This window comes from Accipiter gentilis, chromosome 26, assembly GCF_929443795.1.
Source record: "Accipiter gentilis chromosome 26, bAccGen1.1, whole genome shotgun sequence".
Taxonomy (NCBI): domain Eukaryota; kingdom Metazoa; phylum Chordata; class Aves; order Accipitriformes; family Accipitridae; genus Astur; species Astur gentilis.
The window spans coordinates 5168713-5189725 of NC_064905.1; the positions used below are offsets into that span (position 1 = coordinate 5168713).

At 38.2% G+C, this 21013-nt stretch overlaps 2 protein-coding genes across 3 annotated transcripts in view; both read left to right on the top strand.

The window, feature by feature from the left end:
• Positions 1–21013, top strand: part of SLIT3 (slit guidance ligand 3) — a 536826-nt gene that overhangs the window by 368784 nt on the left and 147029 nt on the right. For both annotated transcript variants that reach the window (XM_049829395.1, XM_049829396.1), the window contains one exon: positions 9551–9622. In XM_049829395.1, coding sequence (XP_049685352.1) covers positions 9551–9622 — 72 coding nt within the window. The remainder of the gene's footprint in view (positions 1–9550; positions 9623–21013) is intronic.
• PANK3 (pantothenate kinase 3) overlaps positions 1–21013 on the top strand; it is a 307492-nt gene that overhangs the window by 105350 nt on the left and 181129 nt on the right. The gene's annotated exons all lie outside the window — the stretch shown is intronic.

Below are 21013 nucleotides of genomic sequence, written 5' to 3' on the forward strand. Positions count from 1 at the left end.
CACACAAAGCTGTTGTAATGCACCGTCTGTTTCTCCTTTCCTTGGCAGACTGGTGTCTAGGACAGTATCGACTCCAGCCTTGAAATTGTCAGCCTCCTCCTCTAAGTTCAGTTGTCCATTGTGCTTGCCATTGGCTTTTACTTTATTTTGAAAGGTTTTACTCTTGCTGTTCATTGCAGGTAGGTCTTACAAATTTTTTCCCTATGGCTGATAGGCAAGAGTTAGTTTCCTGATCTTTCATGACCTGTCACCTAGACCTCTGGCAGGTTCTTCCCTGTTGGTCACTTCTGTAGTTGTTTCAGTTTCTGAGCCCTAGATATCTTTATGGAGCAAGATTATCTGCTGTGCTGCAGAATCTGGGTTTCTCGGAAGAAACCTCCCCCAGGCTTCTACTTCTGAGAAGTAGAGGATCTTCTTTCATCTGATCTCTGCTAGGGCCACCAGTACAGTTCTGTCAACTGCAGAAAGACAAGTAAGTGCAAGAGAAGAAACTTCCTTTGAAGTTTGCCAGGCCTCCCAATGAAACTGCCAAAGGGGAGAGAACAAGGAGGTAGAAATGAAGTAAAACAGTTTGCTTACTAGTGTTTTTCCTTTTAGGTGGCTCAGTCTTTTTGGTGCCTGAGGCCCCAAAAACTTTAGTCAGCTGCATACCCTGAAGGAATACTGCTCTGCATACAATGCTTCAGCTCAGCTGAGATTAACTTTTATTTTTCGTATATGTAACTCAAATGTGATCAGTGGCTTACATTTTAATGAGACACCATCAAGGTTTAATCTGTGCACAGAGCAGCTGGACTTTTCAGCTGGCTGAGTTAAACAAGAATAAAGGAGGGGGAAATATTAATGCACAAATGAAAGTAAGCTACTTTGTTTCCATTAAAAATGGAGCTCTGCTGCACTACCTAAAATCCTTGCTTTTTTTCCTCTGCATTATTCCAATTTTCTGCTCCTCCCTTTACTCCCTGCTTCCATGCAATTGCAGTGCTCTCTATGGGTCTAAGAGAGTGAAAGTGCTTATCTGGAAGACAGCCAGCATTGTTAGTCTAGCTGGCTAATGGAAGCCTATATATAGTGGTTTGCTACTCTACGTTCTTCTGAAGTTAACTTAGGTTAATGTTTCCAGGCAGAACTGTTTCTCAGAGTACCCTGCCTATTGTACCTATGTAGAGATGGAAAAAAAATGGTGTATTATAGTTTTCAAAACACAGGATTGTTTATTACAGAAGCAGTTTCCCCTAAAACGTATAAAACTTAAATCTTTTAAAAGAGCTGAATGATCCATATGCTAGCAGGTCATAGGTTTTTATTTTAAATCTATATATTTTCTCTAACAAGAAATCCAACTATGGGAGTCAAACAGGTCACAAAGTCTTAACACTTTAAATAAGCCATTTCTACCTTAGGTTTTCTCTGCATTTAACAAGGGAAAGGCAAACTTGTTCTTGTAAGGACTCAAGACTTCTCCATTCCCCACACAAAGGAAGAAAAAAATTGTTTTCTCCATGCCCATTTTTCAGGGGGATTTTGTCCCTTTTCATATATTGACTCTGTGGAACGAGGAATTCCTACTCTGTTTTTCTTAGAAATATTTGGGCATGTACATATTTTTTTTCTTCTTCACAGAGCTTTCTGGCTTTTCCTTTTCCCCTTGTTGTGTCACATGCAGGTGGCACTGTGAATCACTGGTCACCTCTGGGTCTGTATGTTCTGTGGATTTAATTCTGCTACAGTGTCTGAAGTTCCCTTTCAAAATTTAGGCACTAGGGCTTGGATCCTTAGCATATTTTGGTATGAACCAAACTTCAAACCTGTTTATGGACAAAACTGAAGATACAGTAAGATCCACCCTCTGGTTTTGAGAGAATAGAACTGTAGAGAGATTTCTATAAAGCCATTGTGGAGAGTGGAGGGTGTTGTGAATCAAGGCCTGAGAAAAAGGATCTTTAGTCTTAAAGATGCTACTGTGAGTTCTGGGAGGAAGAAGTTATGTTGCATAATTTCAGTGACAGCTGTTGGACAAATAAACTGCTTGTCTCTACCAAAGTCTCCCCTCTTGAAAAAGTGGAAGTATTTCTCTGTCTCAAAGAGATGATATAAGGGTATATACATTGAAGGTTGTGAGATGTAGTGATACTGCAGTACTTGGGACCATATGAAATATCCAAGATGAGAAACAAATAATTAGAAGATTTGACTCTCAAAAAATAGTAAGCAGCACAGATGTAAGTGAGCCATGATAAGATAGCCATGGCTTTTGTGTTGGAAGGATTAGACTTGCCATCCAGTACTTCTTTCCCTATAAATATGAGAGCAAGTAGTATCCTTGCATTGAGAAGTGTGGCAAAATTGGTTGCTGCAAAAGAATGTGTTATCTTAATTTTAAGCAAAAGTTTGAGAAATGCTCTATTTGTAGTACACTGTGTTTGTGTTACATACTTAGAGTTGCACTTAGCTGGAGTTGGAGTGGTTAATAACTCAGCACAGAACATGGGGGCTAAGTTATGAATAGTTTCATGTTTCAAGATTGCTGCACGCACTTTCAGAAGTAAATTAATTTTTCATTTAATCAACTCAAAATCTGTCTAATATCAGTGAGAGGATTGTATCAGCATTTGGTTATTGTTAAAAGTATCGAAGATAAATGTTATTCTTGGGGTCAGTAAACTTCCCACAAATGTAGGTTTGGAAGGCCATATCCAGACTGTCTGGGGACATTTTATGAGATATGACAAAATAGTCTAAGCCTTCAGTGTGTTAAACTGAATGAATAAATTTTAGACCACTGCAGAGGGAGAATTCCTTTGCTTTTGTTCATATACTGAATTAAGCTAGTGAACAATTTAAAAGCTTAGATCAGCCTGGGCACAAAGACAAGAGACAGCTTAGATTTTGACATAACAGTCCCATTTAGACCATCATCTCCTGGGTGATGATGTATGTGGTGTCATTCATAGTGATTTGAAATCTGCAATAAAATACTGTCTATTGCAATAACTGCCAAACTTATTTTAAGGTAACAAATTGCTTTGGATAGTTTTACTGTGATTTATTTAGCCTAACTTGTTCTGAAGAAATATGAAATAGTTCAGGGAAAAAAAATTACATGTCTAAGTGTCTTTCAGATATTAGAAATTTATTGCTGTTTTTACCCCTATCAATTCCCCCTCTTTTGAAAACTTGAATTCTTATTGAGCCTGTGCCATTGTATGCAGCTTGGGAAATATAATTCTTCCTAGCAAGAATTGTTTTCACAGTCTGAAGGCGAGTTAAAAGCATTCTGAGGACTGAAAAAGACATTGCATAAAGTCAAAATTTGACACTTCGGTAAGAATGTTTCAGCCAAGCCAAAATAAAGGAACTCTTAGCTGGAAACCATATGGTCTAGAGTAGGGGATTCTGTGCTAGGCTTTCATACCCGTAAAAAGTTCTGTGTCACCTTCCAGGGAAAAAACTCTATATTCTGGGATCTGACTTAACAAAACACCTAAATTGCAACTACATTTGCAAGTAAGGTAGGCTGATGAACTATAAAATAAAGGCAACACAGAAATTATTGTTTCACACCCTTAGAAGGTGGTATGCTAAACTTCAGTGTATATGAAAGGCCATGTATTAGTAAAGTCTTTGCAGATTCCTTAATTTTAAAATTTTTCAAGAGGTCAGAATGTCTAGAGACTATGAAGAATCAGTGAGACTTTTATATTTCAAGACCCTGCTGCTGAAGCCATACAGGCCACCATAGGGGTGGAATGCATTGGGTTTGTGTGGCAAGGTTTTGATAGTGGAGGGGGTTACAGGGGTGGCTTCTGTGAGAAGCTGCTGGAAGCTTCCCCTGTGTCCAACAGAGCCCATAGCAGCTGGCTCTAAGCTGGACCCACCGCCAGCCAAGGCCAAGCCAATCGGCGAGAGTGGTAGCGCCTCTGTGATAACATATTTAAGAAGGAAAAAAAGTTGCAGGGCACACGGAAACAGCAGCTGGAGAGAGGAGTGAGAACATGTAAGAGAAATGACCCTGCAGACCCCCAGGTCAGTGCAGAAGGAGGGGGAGGAGATGCTCCAGGCGCCGGAACAGAGATTCCCCTCCAGCCCGTGGTGATGAAGACCCTGGTGAGGCAGGCTGTCCCCCTGCAGCCCAGGCAGGTCCACAGGGGAGCAGATCTCCACCTGCAGCCCAGGGAGGACCCCACGCCGGAGCAGGTGGTTGCCTGAAGGAGGCTGTGACCCCGTGGGAAGCCCGCACTGGAGCAGGCTCCTGGCAGGACCTGCAGATCTGTGGGGAGAGGAGCCCACGGAGCAGGTTTTCTGGTAGGACTTGTGACCCCACAGGGGACCCACGCTGGAGCAGTCTGTGCCTGAAGGACAGCACGCCATGGAAAGTACCCATGCTGGAGCAGTTTGTGAAGAACTGCAGCCCATGGGAAGGACCCACATTGGAGAAGTTCGTGGAGGACTGTCTCCCATGGGAGGGACCCCACATTGGAGCAGGGGAAGAGTGTGAGGAGTCCTGCCCCTGAAGAGGATGAAGTGGCAGAGATAATATGTGATGAACTGACTGTAAATCCCATTCCCCGTCCCCCTGTGCCACTGTGGGGGGTAGGTAGAGAATCTGGGAGTGAAGTTTTGCCTGGGAGGAAGGGAGGAGTGGAGGGAAGGTGTTTTGAGATTTGGTTTTATTTCTCATTACTCTACTTTGGTTGATTGGTAATAAATTGAGTTAATTTTTCCCCAAGTCAAGTCTGTTTTGCCTGTGACAGTAATTAGTGAGTGATCTTTCTTGTCCTTATCTTGACTCACAAGCTCTTTATTACATTTTCTCTCCCCTGTCCAGCTGAGGAGGGAGGAGTGATAGAGCAGCTTTGGTGGGCACCTGACATCCAGCCAGGGTCAACCCACCACAGTTTGTTACATGCTTATTTACATTCTCACCCAAGATAAGATTCTTGTTGCTATGTGTGCTTCCAATGCTTTCTTTGTCTAGTATGTCCCAAGCATTTAGATGTATCTATTCGGGGACTATTTTCACTGTTTAATCTTTATTTTTAACTACTTAGAACATCAGTTGGATTAATCTGCAAAACTTGAAGTTTAGTAGTAACAATAATTGTTTAACTGTAAATTTAATGTTTAATTTTGTCTTGGAATAGATACATTTTGGGGGGAATATTAAAATATGATGCCAGAATCAGGCTGAAGAAACGTAACACCTCATTATGACTTTTATATATTTGTATAATTTCATATTGCAGATCCATAATAACTCTTCAGCTGAATAGGGTGCTGCTTCCAGGGATCTCCTCCAATGCTTGCAGTGCAGCCAGGGGTCTGTGCTTTATGTATGCTGTCCTTCCCATTGTTTGGAAGGTTGATGGCAGCTTGAAAACTGCTGCAAGTTGTAAGCCAATCTGCCAGGTACTTTTGAAGAACTGTAGCTTGTGGTTTGTGGCCATGCTGAAAGCATTTAGCTGTGAACTGGCAAGCTGATGGCTCTATGTGTCTCTAAGAATATAGCCCTCAGATGGTTCAGCTGCACCTGTGCCATAAACAGCAACTTGCTGATGTTAGAAAGCCACCTGCAAAAAATTTGAGAAAAATTTGCTTGAGTTAAAAATACAGTGAATGATTCTTCACACTGGTCATTCTGGTATTAGATACACCTGCCTTGTGGAAAAGACAAGAATAAAATTCATGCACTGGCAAGTCTGATGTGTTTGCACACCTTTGTGACTGTTTTCTCCATGCAGACTGCTTTCCATCTTTGTAAAAGAGACTCCCGTGTGTGGTGAGAAGAGAAAGAAAGGAACAATAAGAAAACGGATACTTACTTGTCTCTCAGTCAGTTTTGACTTAGTCTCTAGTTGCCACTTTTAAGATTAGCATTGTGAATATAGAATTAAGCTATAGCTCGCTTTTCTTTCTCCCCAAATGTACAGCATGTTTAGGGTGATATCTTCTCCACCTGACAGTAAATGGTATTCGTCAGACCTGTGGCTAACTTGGTCTCCCAGCAGAGTTGAGAAGCAAATGAACAATCAGGAGCACACAATAAAAATTTTAATAATTTTTTTGTGTTCTAATAAATGTCATTCTGATTCACTGTCTATTGGTAGGAATTACTGAACTGATTTTATTTTTATTACATATTAACTTTGTTAGTGTATTTTTAACAAAAAATATTTGGGGTCTAAATTCCAGATGCGAGGTGATAAAAGGAGGGTTGTATTCCTGTGCCAAGCTTGCACGGGAGCCAGGACACCTGCATGTCCTGCAACATATGTGAGGGATGCAAGTGAAGATACATTTTTACAACTCGTAATGCCTTAGGCAAATCTCCTAAAATTTATCTCTGTTTGTAAAAGCATGGGAGATTTAAATTAAGTTCTTGAGTTGACTTGGCTGAGTTTCCTGTTATATGGCCTTTTGAAGGTTTTTTGTTGATGTTTGGGATTTTTGTTTCGTTTCATTTTTTCCCAAAGCTGCTATTCTGTAAATATTGTGGTGCGTGCTAGTGAGATGGGCAGAACAAGAGGACGTAGAGGAAAGTGGCTGCAATAATGGAGTGTACGTAACCTGGCCAGTCTTTTCTGCAGGCTGACTCATTCATAGTACTATTAGGAGTGCAGCAGTTGATACATTCAGAACAGAAGCATCTTGGATCAAGAACCTGAACAATATTCATATTTGTTGGTATGAGTATGCTTTCCTGTCTTAAACAGAAAAAATGAGAACTCTGAGGAAAGCAAAAGTTTCTGTCGTTTTTATTAGAGTAAATGGAAATAAGGAACTCAAGAAATGAGATGCAATACCTTACATATCTCCTCTTCCCTCCTCTTTGCGTCTTTCTATAGGACCATTTGATTTCAGCTCTGGCATGGCATACAGACAATGGCATTAGCTAATTTGGCTCTGTAGTGCTGAACATGAATATGAATTAGAGACAAGTGCCTGAGCTCTCATACTGACTTTTGTTTAGCTGTTAATTTGTTCAAATGTTAATGTGCCACATGCACATAAGCCCAATTAGGTTTGAAAATGCTTATTTTCTTTTCATGGCTTCTAAAAATTGAAGTTTTGTTTTATTTTATAAGTTATTTTAATCTTTTTTATTTGTCTCAAGATAATAAAGAGGATGTATAAACACATCCAAGGTTTAAAATTCAGTGGAACACTGCACTATGACCTTCTGACTCTTAAATTAAAAGTAAATGAAAAATTACTCTAATAAGAATCTTATTTGATATTTGCATTTAGTAGTACCATAACTAACAACGGCACTGGGTGCGAGTGTTGAGATTTCTTTAAGGTTTTACTTTACATAAGTGGTTTTACCTCTACAGCCAGAATAACCCTTAGTCTGGAGTGGGCATTTTGTAAAGCTTAGCTTCTGAACTCTTTCTTATATACTGTAGTATTATGCATTATTGATCAGCTTTGATAATCCTGCTACTTAACAAAACTAAGGAAGATGTTCATCTAACATCACAGGGCTTATAATCTAAACTTTGTATAGAGATGATGCACTTGCTAAAGAAATGTTGTTCAGAAAGAGTGGAAACTGAAACGGAAATATACTGGATTCTGTGGGCATTAACTTAATATTTTAAACTTTTATAAATATTTTATTTGCAGATGGGTTAGCTTTTGCTTCCTGATACAGGTGCTTAGATCAGTTACTTTATTCAGAAAGAAGTCTAAGAATCAGCAATTTGGATGTTGTTTTAGAGCCCAGTGAAATTCAGTGACTTGGATATTATCTCATGTTTTGCAACTGCTATCTAGAAGGACCTGCTAGACCTTTCAAAGTTCAGCCACCATTTTTCTGTCTAGTTTAGGGTAGAGTATAAAAAACTACGTACATTAAATGAAATTTGGTTGAAGTAGGAAATTGTGCGTGTCTTCGGAAGTTGGAAGTAGGAAACAGTTAGAAAAATCTACTGGTACTAGCATTCATGATGCACAAAAAACACTAACTGTAACAGCACATTAAAAGCCAGTCTCCTGGCTCTGCAGTAGATAAAGAGAAATTATGTTACATTTGTTTAGAGAAAATATGATGCTAGAAGATCATTAGTTTCTTGGGTAGCAGTTCAGTTCCTGCTAAACTACAAAAGTAATGAAAAATGAAGTTTCAAGTTTAAATTTTCATATCTAAGTGATGTTATTTTATTTAGATTCATTTTATTTCGGCTCAGAAATGAGCTGATCTGGGAACGCTCCCACAGAGGTGATATACTTCCAATGACTGATGAAGAGTAAACTGAAGTGGTGATACTCTAGGAAGGCCAGAGCGTATTGTAAATGGTCCGTCATGCTAAGCGTTTGTTTTTCAGTATGTTCAACTCACCATAATATTTTAAATGTTGAAAGACAGGGTAAGCCAGAATTTCAGCCAGCATCCAAGCCTCACATTGCTATTTGATTCATTGCTAGCATATTATTCCACATTAAAAAGTTAGGGAATTAACCAGTTTAGTGACACATAAGGAACAAAGTTTTGGCATGCTTCTGTGTAGACCACAGAAATTACATAAACACTGTTTTTCACAATTTGAAGTCTATTAAAATGTATAGGTAAGACGTAGAATTTGCAGAGGGAGCCTAATCTTCTACTCTTTTACCAGGACCCATATAAACTCCTAACTCACTTTCTGGTTTTGACAGATTTTATCAGCTTGCAGAAATGACATGAGCAAATACTTTAGTGGTGACTGAAATTCAGGTGTTCCTGTCATGTATGATTTTGCTCTGATCCCTAGGTAACACATCTTAGCATAATGGTGGGTTTGTTTGTTTTTCCCTTTAGTTAAATTTCTGAGGATAATATAAGTGCATTCTTCCATTAAAAAAGGAAATATTTTTAATATTAAAACTGAATCATGGATATCAGGTTGTATATATTTATGGCTGAATAAATATATTGTGACTTTCATTTGTGTTATTAAATCTTTACTGATTTTTATAACTAAACTATACCTAAATTATTTTTTAGTTTCTGAAATATATGTCTATTTCCAGTTCAGGCTAAATTTCTTTATATTAGCTAGTTGAAATGGTAACAGCAGCTGGTGAAGCCATAATATTTTATCCAATGATGCCTGTGTCACATTTCATGCCAATTATTATATCTTAAGAGATTCAGTTATATGAAATTTTATCTACAACCAGCTTGTGCTCCCTGGCTTTTAAATTCAGTATCACTGAGCACAATTCTATGTTTTTGCATCACACTATGTGCCTTTCAATGGTTAAAATATTTCTAAAAAAGGTGGAAAATAATCCCTCAACAGAATGAAAAATATTTCAGATACAGCTTTTGGATGATGTCCAGATTCTACATTAAAAATGCTTTCCAACACCAGACGAAGCCTGAATCATAACGACTCATTTAATACCATGTGCTCTGTGAAAAGAAAATGAGATCAGTAGTTAAATGAAATGCCCACAGATCCTGGGCATGGTGCACAAGATCAATAAAGATGATAATACAGAGATGTGGGAGGACACTAAACTGGTCTGTTACTTAAGATTTATTTTGTCTTCCTGAATCTTTCAGAGTGCTCTATGGAAACAAGATCACAGAGATTCCCCAGGGCCTTTTTGATGATCTTGTGTCTCTGCAGCTGCTGTAAGTATGATCCCTTCCTCTTCTTTATTTAACAGACTAGCTAGATTTACTGTTTTTTCAGCTTCTGACATTAACATGATCACCTTTTCCACTGAAAACTCACTGGATGTGCTAGTCTGTTTCTGTGTCAGGCAAGAGGGAGGCAAGGGCTGGGAAAAAAAAAAAAAAAAAGGAAGGTGCCAACAGTTTTATAGCACCATGTGTATAATGGATAATAGACACAGAGGATTTAAGTGTGGGGAGGAAATGAGGGACTCGGAGAAGTCCAGGAAAGGAAATTTGTTTACCAGCTGATGTGCGGGTGGGGATGCCATCTGATTGTTTTTACACGTTTAGCATTTGTGGTTGAATAGCTAGATCCTTGAGGGCTACTGTGTTGCAAGTACCTGCACATGCAAGCAAAATGGCATTATGAATGATCTTACTGTTGCGAGCCATGTTCAGTTCCATATTTTTATTATGCCAAATGTGGCTTAGTTGCAAGAGAAATGTTTTCAGAATATTTTGTGTATTGAGTATTTTATGCCATGTGTGATTTAACATACAGTCATGATCAGGAGTAAGATACATATCATACCCTCTTCAGTATTTATTAATACAGTGTAAAAAATTTTCTAAGCCAAATGTGAAATTGCAAATTTCAGTCACTCTTGTCTCCATAATCACATCGAGAACCAGTAACTCCTTCAAAGAGAAGGAAATCAGCTACTGTTTCAGCCAGTCAGTAGAAGGAGCGGACATGAAGTAAGTTTAATGTGTATTCCTAACGTTCTGATTACCATCATGGATGATGCACTCAGAAAGTAAAGGTGATATATGACAAATTAATCAGTTCTGGTTTATATCACACACAACCCTCTACCCCAAACAATAAATTATTTAAAATATGAAATAAAACATAGCTTTTAGACATGTTATTTTAAGCTTTTCTGACTGTCTTGACATAACCAGAAATGAATATCCAAAAGTTCATTATTACCATTGAATGTGTCACTCTACGATTGCAGTCTTTATAAAAACAAGCATAGATTCAGATTAGAAATCCATGAGCAAAGCCAAAGAACTAAAATATGAAAGAGTTGAAATTGCTCTATATGTTAGTGAAGGACTACTCGGATGTGTAATTTATCCCTAAGATCTTAATTGCAAACATGGACCACCCTATTCTAGACAAGGACAAGCAAGAGCACATGTGGGTTGATTATGACAATTCTTGAGCTGCGATGGTAGGAAGTTGTTCATCTCCTCCTGCACACAGCAGATTATATTCTCTTCACCTTTTGTACATACCTCTCTCCTGTACCATACCTCACAATTTTGTTAGTACTTCCATGTCTTCATGGCCAGCCATTGCAGTAAGAGAAGACTGTGTATTTAGGGGGCACATAGTTTGCCATGTGTGAGAACAATAAGCATGAAAGTGCTTAGAAGCTGGGACTCAGTACATGTTGATATAACTGGCATGTGTAGTCATTGTCAGACTCAGGTTGTGTTCAGTACAATGAAGATTCTGCAAGCAAAAGGAGAGCTAAAAGGTAACTTGTTACTTTGACTTCTGAGAAAGAAACGATATTAAAAAAATCTGAGCTTTATCATAGTCCTTCCTCCCCAAATGTTTTATGGTTACAAATCCAAAGTGATACGCAGTTGCTCTAACTCAGGACACTTTACAGATAGGATCTTTCCCAGTAGAAAAAAAAAATAAAAAACCACTCAACACGTGGCTCACAGTGTCCTATAAAAATGTGTGTCTAGAACTTTTGCATAAAGCATTAAGCAGGTTTCAATACCTTTATACTGTAGACCTTGTGTGCACGTAGTGTGGGCTTTCAGCAAATTACATATTTAAGCCTGGATACAGTAATTTTCCAGTCTGAATTAGCTCAAGTGATGCCTTTTCGTTAAGGGCACAAAATCTATACACCAGAGAACCATTAAAAGGTGTTGTACTTCAACCATTTAAACATTCTCAAGCTGAGAAGATACAAGTAGTTTGCCCTGTTATGGGATTCCCAGAGTATTGTGGCTGTGGACCTTTCAGGGTCTTCTTGAATGTAAAGTAGCTTTTGGCAAGGAGAACATTGAATGATCATGCTTTAAATGCAAACAAACATCTGCACACTTTTCTGATCATGGCTTTGAAGCAGCTATTATGGGATTGCTTGCAGTATTTTAATGGATACCAAAAAAATAAATGGCATTCATTGGTTTTAGGCCTGCTGTTGAATAGTTGGAAGAGTGCCATATGATTAGATCTAATATAGTGTTCAGTGGGCTCTAGATTGGATTTCTTCCTATTAGTCTGGAGACACACTGATAAGAACGATCTGATTAAGGTATTCTGGTAGCCAGTGTAATTTCCAAAGCTTGAGCTGGAGCATTTTTGAAAATACACTGGCATTACGGTAAAGCAGGACACAGTCAGGAAAAAAGGAGTCACTGTGGGTCCTCTGTAAAATTGTTGAGATTTTATTTAGAATGAAAAAATAATCACTGTGAAATTGCAGAGCAGATAATATTGTTATTTACTGTTGGATAAAACTCAACAGAGTTTATCAGAAATGTCATTATCCTTCTGTTTAAATATACTGTCACTATATAGGCCCAATTTATTCCACTTTTATTTTGGCAGAATTGTTTTGTATAAGTGCCTTACATCTGCAGACAGTATCACTGATGTCAGAAACACTGTAGCTGGGTAAAGTAATGCTCAGGTCAGGCATGACAGCATCTTAAACTGCCCCATTTGACTTTGGTCTATAGGAAATTAAGAATTTAGAACAAGTTTTAAACCACCTGGCTAGCATTAGAATTCTGTATTTCTGTCATATAAGACAGAGGTGGTTAAGCCAATATTGTATTTGGCAAGAAAATAATAAGGCATGGTTAGATAATAAGGTTTTTTTGTTGGGGTGGGTTGTGGTGTTGGTTTTGTTTGGGTCTTTTTTAACCCTATTGGTTTAATTTAAAATGTTGCTTCTGAAGACTTCATTATAATTAGCTATCTTAAGTAGTCAACATTCCCCACATAAATAATCACAATTGGATTTCTGTTAAATTGCTGATTTCACAAATCTTATGTCTTCCTAAATATGCAACTGTAACCAACACAGCAGCAAACATTATGACAGAAGTCCAACTACACATCTGTTCCGTGGAACAGAAGCTTTTCTTGGACCGTGTTATTTTCCTTATCCTGTTTGAAGTTGCCAGGAGAGACAATGCTAGAAAGCTACTGTAGCTACTGTGCTACTGCGTGGTGCTTAGTTGCTGGCTGGGGTTAAACCACGACAGTCCAATCCTCATACATTCTTCTTTTCAGCAGTCTGGATCAAGTGTCTCTGAGAATTTTAGGTCAATTTGGATTTTAGAGACCTATACTGTTTTCCAGAATGGGATAACTGGAGTCAGATCTTTTTTTCTTTCTTTCTTTCTTTTTTTTTTTTACAGTAAACTGAAACTTTAATTTCTTTGGGACAACAATCCATCCAAGCTGTGAAATAGTGTTTGATTAATTATCATTGTTTGTGCATTTTGCATTTGAATATCAAAAGAATAGAAAGGGTTTCAGTTCAAGGTGAAAGTTTTCAGGTAATCATTCGCTGTGGCCAGTTTGAACTCCTGTCCAGGAGGCCCTAGACTAACCTTGGTCTGCCAGTCACTGCATGGGGACTGCAACATAACACTGCGCAGTTCTCTCTTTTTCAGCAGCCCTGTGACAGATAAACCTGATGGTTGCTCTGCTTGCTCCCAAATGAGCAAATGTGCAGAGACAGTCTGCAGCGAAACAGTGAGTCAAGAGGCTCAAGACAGTGAGCTGTGGATAATGGGCACCAAGTTTGTTAACCAGTATCTTTCATATCCAAGTAATACACTTTCCTCTCTGCAACCTTATTAAAACAAACATTCTGGGAGCCTTTTTATTACAGTTATACACTGTGTGCTTTACAGTGCTCTATTTCCTGGAACAAGAAGGTATCATAAAATCTCTACTGTTTAAAAAGATTGTATAGCAAAATAATACAGGGGGGGTGAAATATCATTTTTCAAATTTCTGGCAAGTGTCAGTTTTCAATAAATCCTTTTCCTTGAGGAAATTTAATTTGCATAGTTACTAATCATACAAGTGCTTACGTGTGTTGATCCTAAATCTTATGGCTGAGATCCCCATGGCTTGCTGGGCAAGAAAGAATCCCTATAGTGGACTCTGTTTTGATGTTGCTAGAAGTAGATATACTCCTGGGGTACATATATATTGAAATCAGAGGTTTGTTGTAGTCCTCTTTCATAAAATGAAGCCAAAAGCTTACAGTCTTTTCCTCCTCCTCCTAATGTCTGATCACTAGGGAAAATTCAACACTGTAGTTGGAAAAGACCAATAATCATATTGGTGCCTGGAGTTTGACATATTGACAAATAAAGTAACTTCAGAAGTGGTGAAAAATTAGACTTTCAGATCCAATCATCTAACCTAGCTTAAAATTGGAACTAGATCTAATATTTACAACTTCAACTGACCTTTATTTAGAATAGACTTGTATGAAGTGACAAGTCCTGTGTCTACTTTCAGAAACTGCTATTACCAGTCTTCCCAAAATTCAACCAGTCAAATTTTACTTTGAGTGGTTCTCCTTTTTAACCTGCTTTTTATGCTGTTTGTCCTTGGATGAATAGTTGAGATACCTGGTACTCCCATAGCTCTTCTGGTGAGGTTGCTTGGAAAATATCTCCATGGCAAATTTGCCAAGTTTGAAGTGCTTGTGTTGATTTGTAATTGTAAATTGAATGCCACTACCTAAGAGCTTAAAATAGTATCTACCCATTATTTATTGTATACTTTTGGAGCTTGTTAGAAGCTCAAAGAAAATCCAATGAAGCACAAACTCACAGAAAGTATTTAAAAAAAAAGAAATATAAAATTACTCTAAAGAATGTACATCATATCCAATATTTTGTATTGTATACATTACACTGTTATATACATAAATATGATTAAACAGTGATGCAAACAGTATATAAATGCCAGAATAAAGAAATTAGTTTTCCATTTCCAAGTCCTTTATAGCACAGTAGTCTCTCCTCCTCCCCATAGCCATCTTCTGGGCTTTAAGTGATGTACAAAATCTTCTTGTTCTACGGAGTTGTTCATTTTTTTCATGGAGAAGAGACAAGAGGCATTAAAAAAAGAGACCTTCTGACTAGATATAAGGGGAAATATTTTCATGATGACAAGTCAAGCAGTGGAGCAGGCTGCCCAGAAAGTTGTGCATTCTCTGTCCTCGAAGATTTTAAAGACCAGACTGGATAAAACTCTAAGCAACCTGGTCTGACCTTATAGCTCACCCCGTTTGAGGCAGTCTAACAGGACAAGAAACCTCTCAAGCTTCCTGCCATTCTGAATTATCCTGTGATCTGATGAAATAATTCTTTCTCAGATAAAGCAAATACCTGCATTAAGTATCTAAAATTGGTCATGCTTTGAGTTGGGTTCAGACCAGATGACATCTGCAGGTTCTGTCCAACCTATGTCATTTCTGGGTTCTGTGATTCTTGATTCTTAGCAAAATGACATATGAACTTTTCCCTTGTTTACTCAAAGTATTTCTGGCTACAGCAGAGATACTATGCAACCCTTGTCCTTCTACTCCAGGACAGAATACTCTCTGCACAGACCTGTTTAATAGCTTTAGAATTGTTTTCAAGCCATTTGCCTCGAGCTTTTTTCCTTCAGATTTCTGCATTTAGGCTGCTATTGTGATAATATTACTAAACTCAATAACTGCTGTTACAGTGAGGGAGCAGCATCTGCCAGACACAGAAATACAATTACAGTCAAGCATCAATGAAAGACTGCAACAGCATCTGCCTTTCCTGTGTCACTTCTGTAGCCCGTCTGCAAGCAGCTTCCCAAAACAACCTCTAGTTTGTACGTCAGTGTGCAATTCATTAGCTCTTCTGACGCCATTGCTCCAAGCTGGACTCACCTGACAGAAACTCTGCTAGTTATTATTACACAAGAAACTAGCTTTCTGATAGCACAGGAAGTTGAGAAAATAGTTTATTCTGTTGTGCATATGAATTATTGTCTAGTTATCTACAATCAGCTGTGACCTTATCTGCAGGCATAAGTTAGACAATATTGAATTCTGAATAACAGAATTCCAGATGCTATGACAACACGTGCTTATAATTCTCCAGGTAGTAACACGAGTACCACAGGATTGTTTTATGGATGGTGTTCAACTGGAGTTGCAGTCTTTGGGATCAGAAATGAAAGGAGGCCTTTAAAATCTCTCCAAAACAGGACTGTCAGACTGTGCTCTGTGCTTCCTTCTTCACTTACTATCAGGTCGTGACTTTTTCATTTCAATTTACATCGAATAAATTTGTCATCACCATCATCCAGTTTCCTGAACATGGGGAAATACTTGAGGCTGGTTCAAACAAGCACGATGATGATTTCACACTGGTTATTATCAGTTGAAGCACTGACAGACTCTTCAGTGGTCAGTCATCACATTAGAAAATGTAAATTTTAGTAGACACCTAAATAATTTGACACAGTGAGAGCCACATTGCTCCCCTACACTCCAGGCCATTTTAAAACATTCCAGAATCTAATATAATTATTTTGCCAATAAGTAAGCAGGGGCACACACAATTCTGTCATTAGACGTTGGTTGTCATTGACTGCTGGGAAGGCAGTGTACTTGACTAGATATTTCTGTATTGGCACTTCAGCTGTTCTTCCGTGATAAGCTGTGTTAAAACAAAGATGATGCTTGATTCCCTATAAATTTCAAGAGAAAATGCTGATAAAAACATGCCAAAAATTTTTTTGACTTTTTACGACAGGTATTGTATATCCTAAGGAATGCTTTCTGCCAAGAGTCCTTTCTTTGCTGCCCTATAGTGCCTTTGAATGTAGGTGAAGCCTTTGGCTATTGATATTCTATAAAAGTCATGTATATTCAATTTGTATTCTGCTGTTACCCATGCAAAACTCTTACCCAGTTCTCCTCTTCCATACAAGTCTCCTATGCATTTTGCATCTGTCTTTTTCTGGTGAGTTCTCATTTTCCCCAGTGGAGTCTGGCATGTGGGATGTGCCAGCCGGTTCATGGGATGCCGAACATTTTCATTCTCATCATGTTGTCGTCGCTGTCAAAACACAAAGCTAGTGAAAAAGAAAGAGAAGTTTTCCAGTGGCTCCATGCGGCTTTTCTCCCTGACACTTAGCTTTTGGCTTATTAATGCACCTAGGATGATTTCTGGTCCATCCTGTAGCAGCAGAAACCAACCTGCAGTCTCCAGCGTGTGTTAAGGTTGCTAGGCTGCTGTTTCATTCTCTGAGTTACGTAGTAACTTGCTGATAGTTCGATTACTTGATTTCACTGAGCTGAAAATACGAACACTGCTAAGGATAAAAGCCATATAAACATCCCCATTTGCTCTTAAAAAAACAATTTTTTTCAATCATTTTTGGTTTGCAGTTCAAAATGTTATTTAAATGTTAATCACTTGAAACTGTGGTTGGGCATATAATTCAATTATGGGACCATCTTAATTATGCAGATGGTGCTTATGAGCATCTGATACAATTACAGTGCCAATTCAGTACACATTTGTTCAAAGGGCTTAGCTGAAACACATTATTTCAATGTGTGTGGACAAATTCACTTTTTCAGGAAATGGGTTCATGGAATTGTAATACTGCTCTGCTCTGCTCATTGCTTTCAATGGTGTGTAAACCACAAGGTCTTTAACCATTCTGCTGTGTTCTGTGGTGGTCCTAGGCTTGCAAGAGTTTTCTTCATGTTTTTAACATATCCAGAGGGATGAAAATGGAGACTTGAGGTAATAATCCATCATCCCTCTGGGTAGCCGGCGGTTTTATTTCTACTTGAATTTTTAACCTCCTTCTGAACGTTGCACCACATCTGGAGGTCGTGCATAAATCTCATCCAATCAAGCTGATAACAAAATAGGAAAACTAGTGGAATTTACTTTCACCATAAATTGGTGCAAAATAAATACAATTTAATTCTTGCTAAAATAAGACTCAACTTTTAATATTGTCCCTCCGTTTGGTGTGAGTCCAGTAAAAGAAACCGTTATATGTTTTACAGCATGGTTCAGTGTTTAAGGAAGATCAGTGTTTCTGCTTCCTAGAATATGTTTTTTTCATCTGCCTTTGTGTTAGTTTAAAAAAAAATAAAATCTTATAAGCACTCCATGTGAGGCCAGCCTCGTATACCTAATTAATAATTAGATGCCATTAGGGGAGCTGTGATAGTGAAGAAAAATTAAGCAAAGAATTGGAATTCATATAGGGGAATATTCAGGAGGAGATATTTTAAAATGACTGAGAGTTTTGAAAGGAACATAAACCTTAATGGTTCTGGCCAAAAGTCATCCTCTAACTCATAGTAAGTAGGAGGAAAAATTTTTTAGGTATGATTTATTCTGCTTTCTCACAGTTTTTCACTTCCACTCCACCTCCTTTCTCACTGATTCTGATCAGAAATAGGTCATTAATCTTTCTCATGATCCACTGAGTATGGCCACATCTGTATTACCATTAAGCACATTATCTGTCCTCTTTAGATTTAGGTACTGCACGTATATTGCATAGATGATATACAGAATAGGTGTTGTCACTTCAGAAAAGCTGTGTAGTACCTGAATTCCCACTTCTAAACAGTCTGCACAAGCACTTTCCTGTTCCAAATTACTTGCTCTGATAGTTAAAGGAGAGAGTGTGCCTCTATTTGTTGCTGTGTATAGGATCAGTTTCTCTCATTTTTGGTATTTCGCTCCTACAGAAATGTCACAGATTATATCACCATGAATCTAGTCATTGAAAATTCATGCCAGAAAAACTTGTCACATTATAAATTCTAATTTCCAGCATTGGGTTTATTCATGTTTTATTGAAACTAATCAGAGAATGGATTCAAATCCTGTGTATTCAGTGCAGTTCTAGGTCAGAATTGCTCTGAGGGTTTTTTAAGTGGGATCAGTGATGGTTAGACTTCAAGCCCACTCTTTGCACAGGAGCTAATAGAATCTGCACAGTGCAGCTCTGCTGTGTGTGCACTTCTTAAGCATCACAAAAAAACATGCTGGTTGTCCACACAAACAAATACAACTGTAGTTCAGTTGTAAATTCTCTTATTACTGAGATTATTTTCATTTTTGCTTTATGCTTTGTTACAAGTGCTGCTTGCAACATAAAATATTACTATAATGTTAGTTAAAAATTAACATCTAGCAAAGTAAATCAAAGTACATACTTGCTTTCAGTTTTCTTCCTGTGTAAGTTAGGTACCAAGCCTCTGTGATGGAAGGACCAATCCAAGCTAATGTGTGTTAACTAAAAACAATGTGGGACCCCCGTGCAGAAGGATGGAGTGTAGAAGCCAAAGGATTTGTAATGGCTAAATGCATGTCTTGGGATATTGTTCAAAACTCAGTAGCTGATTCTGCCTTCTAATAACTTGTTAACCTGTTCCTTATGGAAAAGATAATGTACAAGCTTGAAAGAGAAATGCATAATGCACAAGAACCAGGAGAGAATGAAGATTGGTTTGGCTTAGACAGATGGCTGTAAGAAGCAAATAGTAAGAAATTACATTGATGTTTACTTTTGGAATAAAATCTCAGAAGTTAAATGCATCAGAGGAACTGTTCCTGCAGCCTAATATGAAAATTACCCTGTTACTTCTGGTGGAGCCAACAGGGGTGTGGATTAGGTGCCCCGTAATTATCAGTCACAGAAATACAGATTCCAGAGGGGTCATAGTAGTGCTGCTTATGATTTCATAACATTTTTTTAGCTATTAGTTCATGCAAAAATGTCACCTCATGTATCCATCGTTGCCTTCTATGGGACTTTCTCTTATCTAATGTCAAACTTCATTCTCCACAATGTATAAAGAAGAAAATTCAGGTAAATTGATATTGACTTTTCTGTAGGCTAGAAAGGTGCGTTCTGCTCTGGCACCCTGTCATTCCAAAGTACTGCATTCCTGTCCTCCTTGAGAAAAGGGCTCAAGTATGCATCCATCTTTTGTGTATCACTGTAGCCATTTACAGCAGTAATGAGACTCTGCCAAAATGACAGTAGGAGCAGAGAGGTGTAATGAGTGTACAATGTTCCAAAGGTTTCAGCAATGCAAAGGCAGGGTGCTATGGAGAGGAAACACCTTCTGAAGTTATTTTTTGGAGCAAAAGAAAAGCATCATGTGCAGCTAAGAAGCATGTATTTCTTCCCTGATAGGTTGCCCTGTTGTCCATAGTTATGTATGTGTGGTTTGTTGAAAATGGAAGTTCCTTGAGCTGTTAGACGTGTATTTAAAATGGTATATTTGCTTGCTGAGGAATGGACAATGTCTTTTCCTTTTTACCTATAAACACATTTGTTTTCTGATTTAGTATTAGAGTGGTGCCTCATAGAGAGCCACAATGGTGCAATATTAAGACCTTCAAACTCATGGACAAAGTAGCAAGAATTTTGAGACCAAGAGAACTGAGTTAACAGCATATACTGTTTGCAATGTACCATTTTTCTCAGTCTGATAGTAGTCAAAAGATGTGGATTTTGGCTTTTGTAAGAGCAATAGGTCATTTCCTGCCTATTTTCCTTCTAAGTGTAAAATACCACATATGCAGGTGGCAATGGCAACTTAAGTGTATTGGTGTTTAATTGTCTCAGAGATCCAGCTTGTTGTTGGAATTGTATATACTTGTTATTTGTGACAGAACTCTGGCTGGATAATCTAAGAGAACTTGCACAAGTACTGTCCAAGATTTTCTGGCTGAACTGATTAGTTCTGCCAACTGGCTGCTTTATAGATGTGCAAAATATATATTTAAAAAAAAAAAAAAAAAAAGATTCAAATTGCCTTTGTGCTGCTTTTCCACAACTGCACAGGAATCTCGTGTAACTGGAATGGAGTAGGTTCATAGAATTGTAGGACAGTGGAGGTTGGAAGGGACCCCAGGTGATCATTAGCCAATGAGACTGGACAACCCTTCCTCAAAGCAGAGCCACCTTTTTAGGTCAGAGCAGGATCCTCATGGCTTTATTCAGTAGCATCCTGAAAACCTTCAACAATGGAGACTGCACAACTCCCCTGAGCAACCCAGTTCATTGCTGGACTATCTTCAGGTATGATGTGAGCTTGGCTTTCCAGAAGTTTTAGTCCAGACCTTCCACTTCTCTCTTCTTGTCTCTGAGGAGAACGACGTTTTCTTTCCTTCCATGATCAAATTAACCCTGCACTCCTTATCAAAACATGTCAAACTTCCAGAATTTCAGTTAGACTTAAGACAGCTGCTGGTAGAGAAAATTGGAAAAAAAAGTTCTTCTCATTGTGGACTATGTTT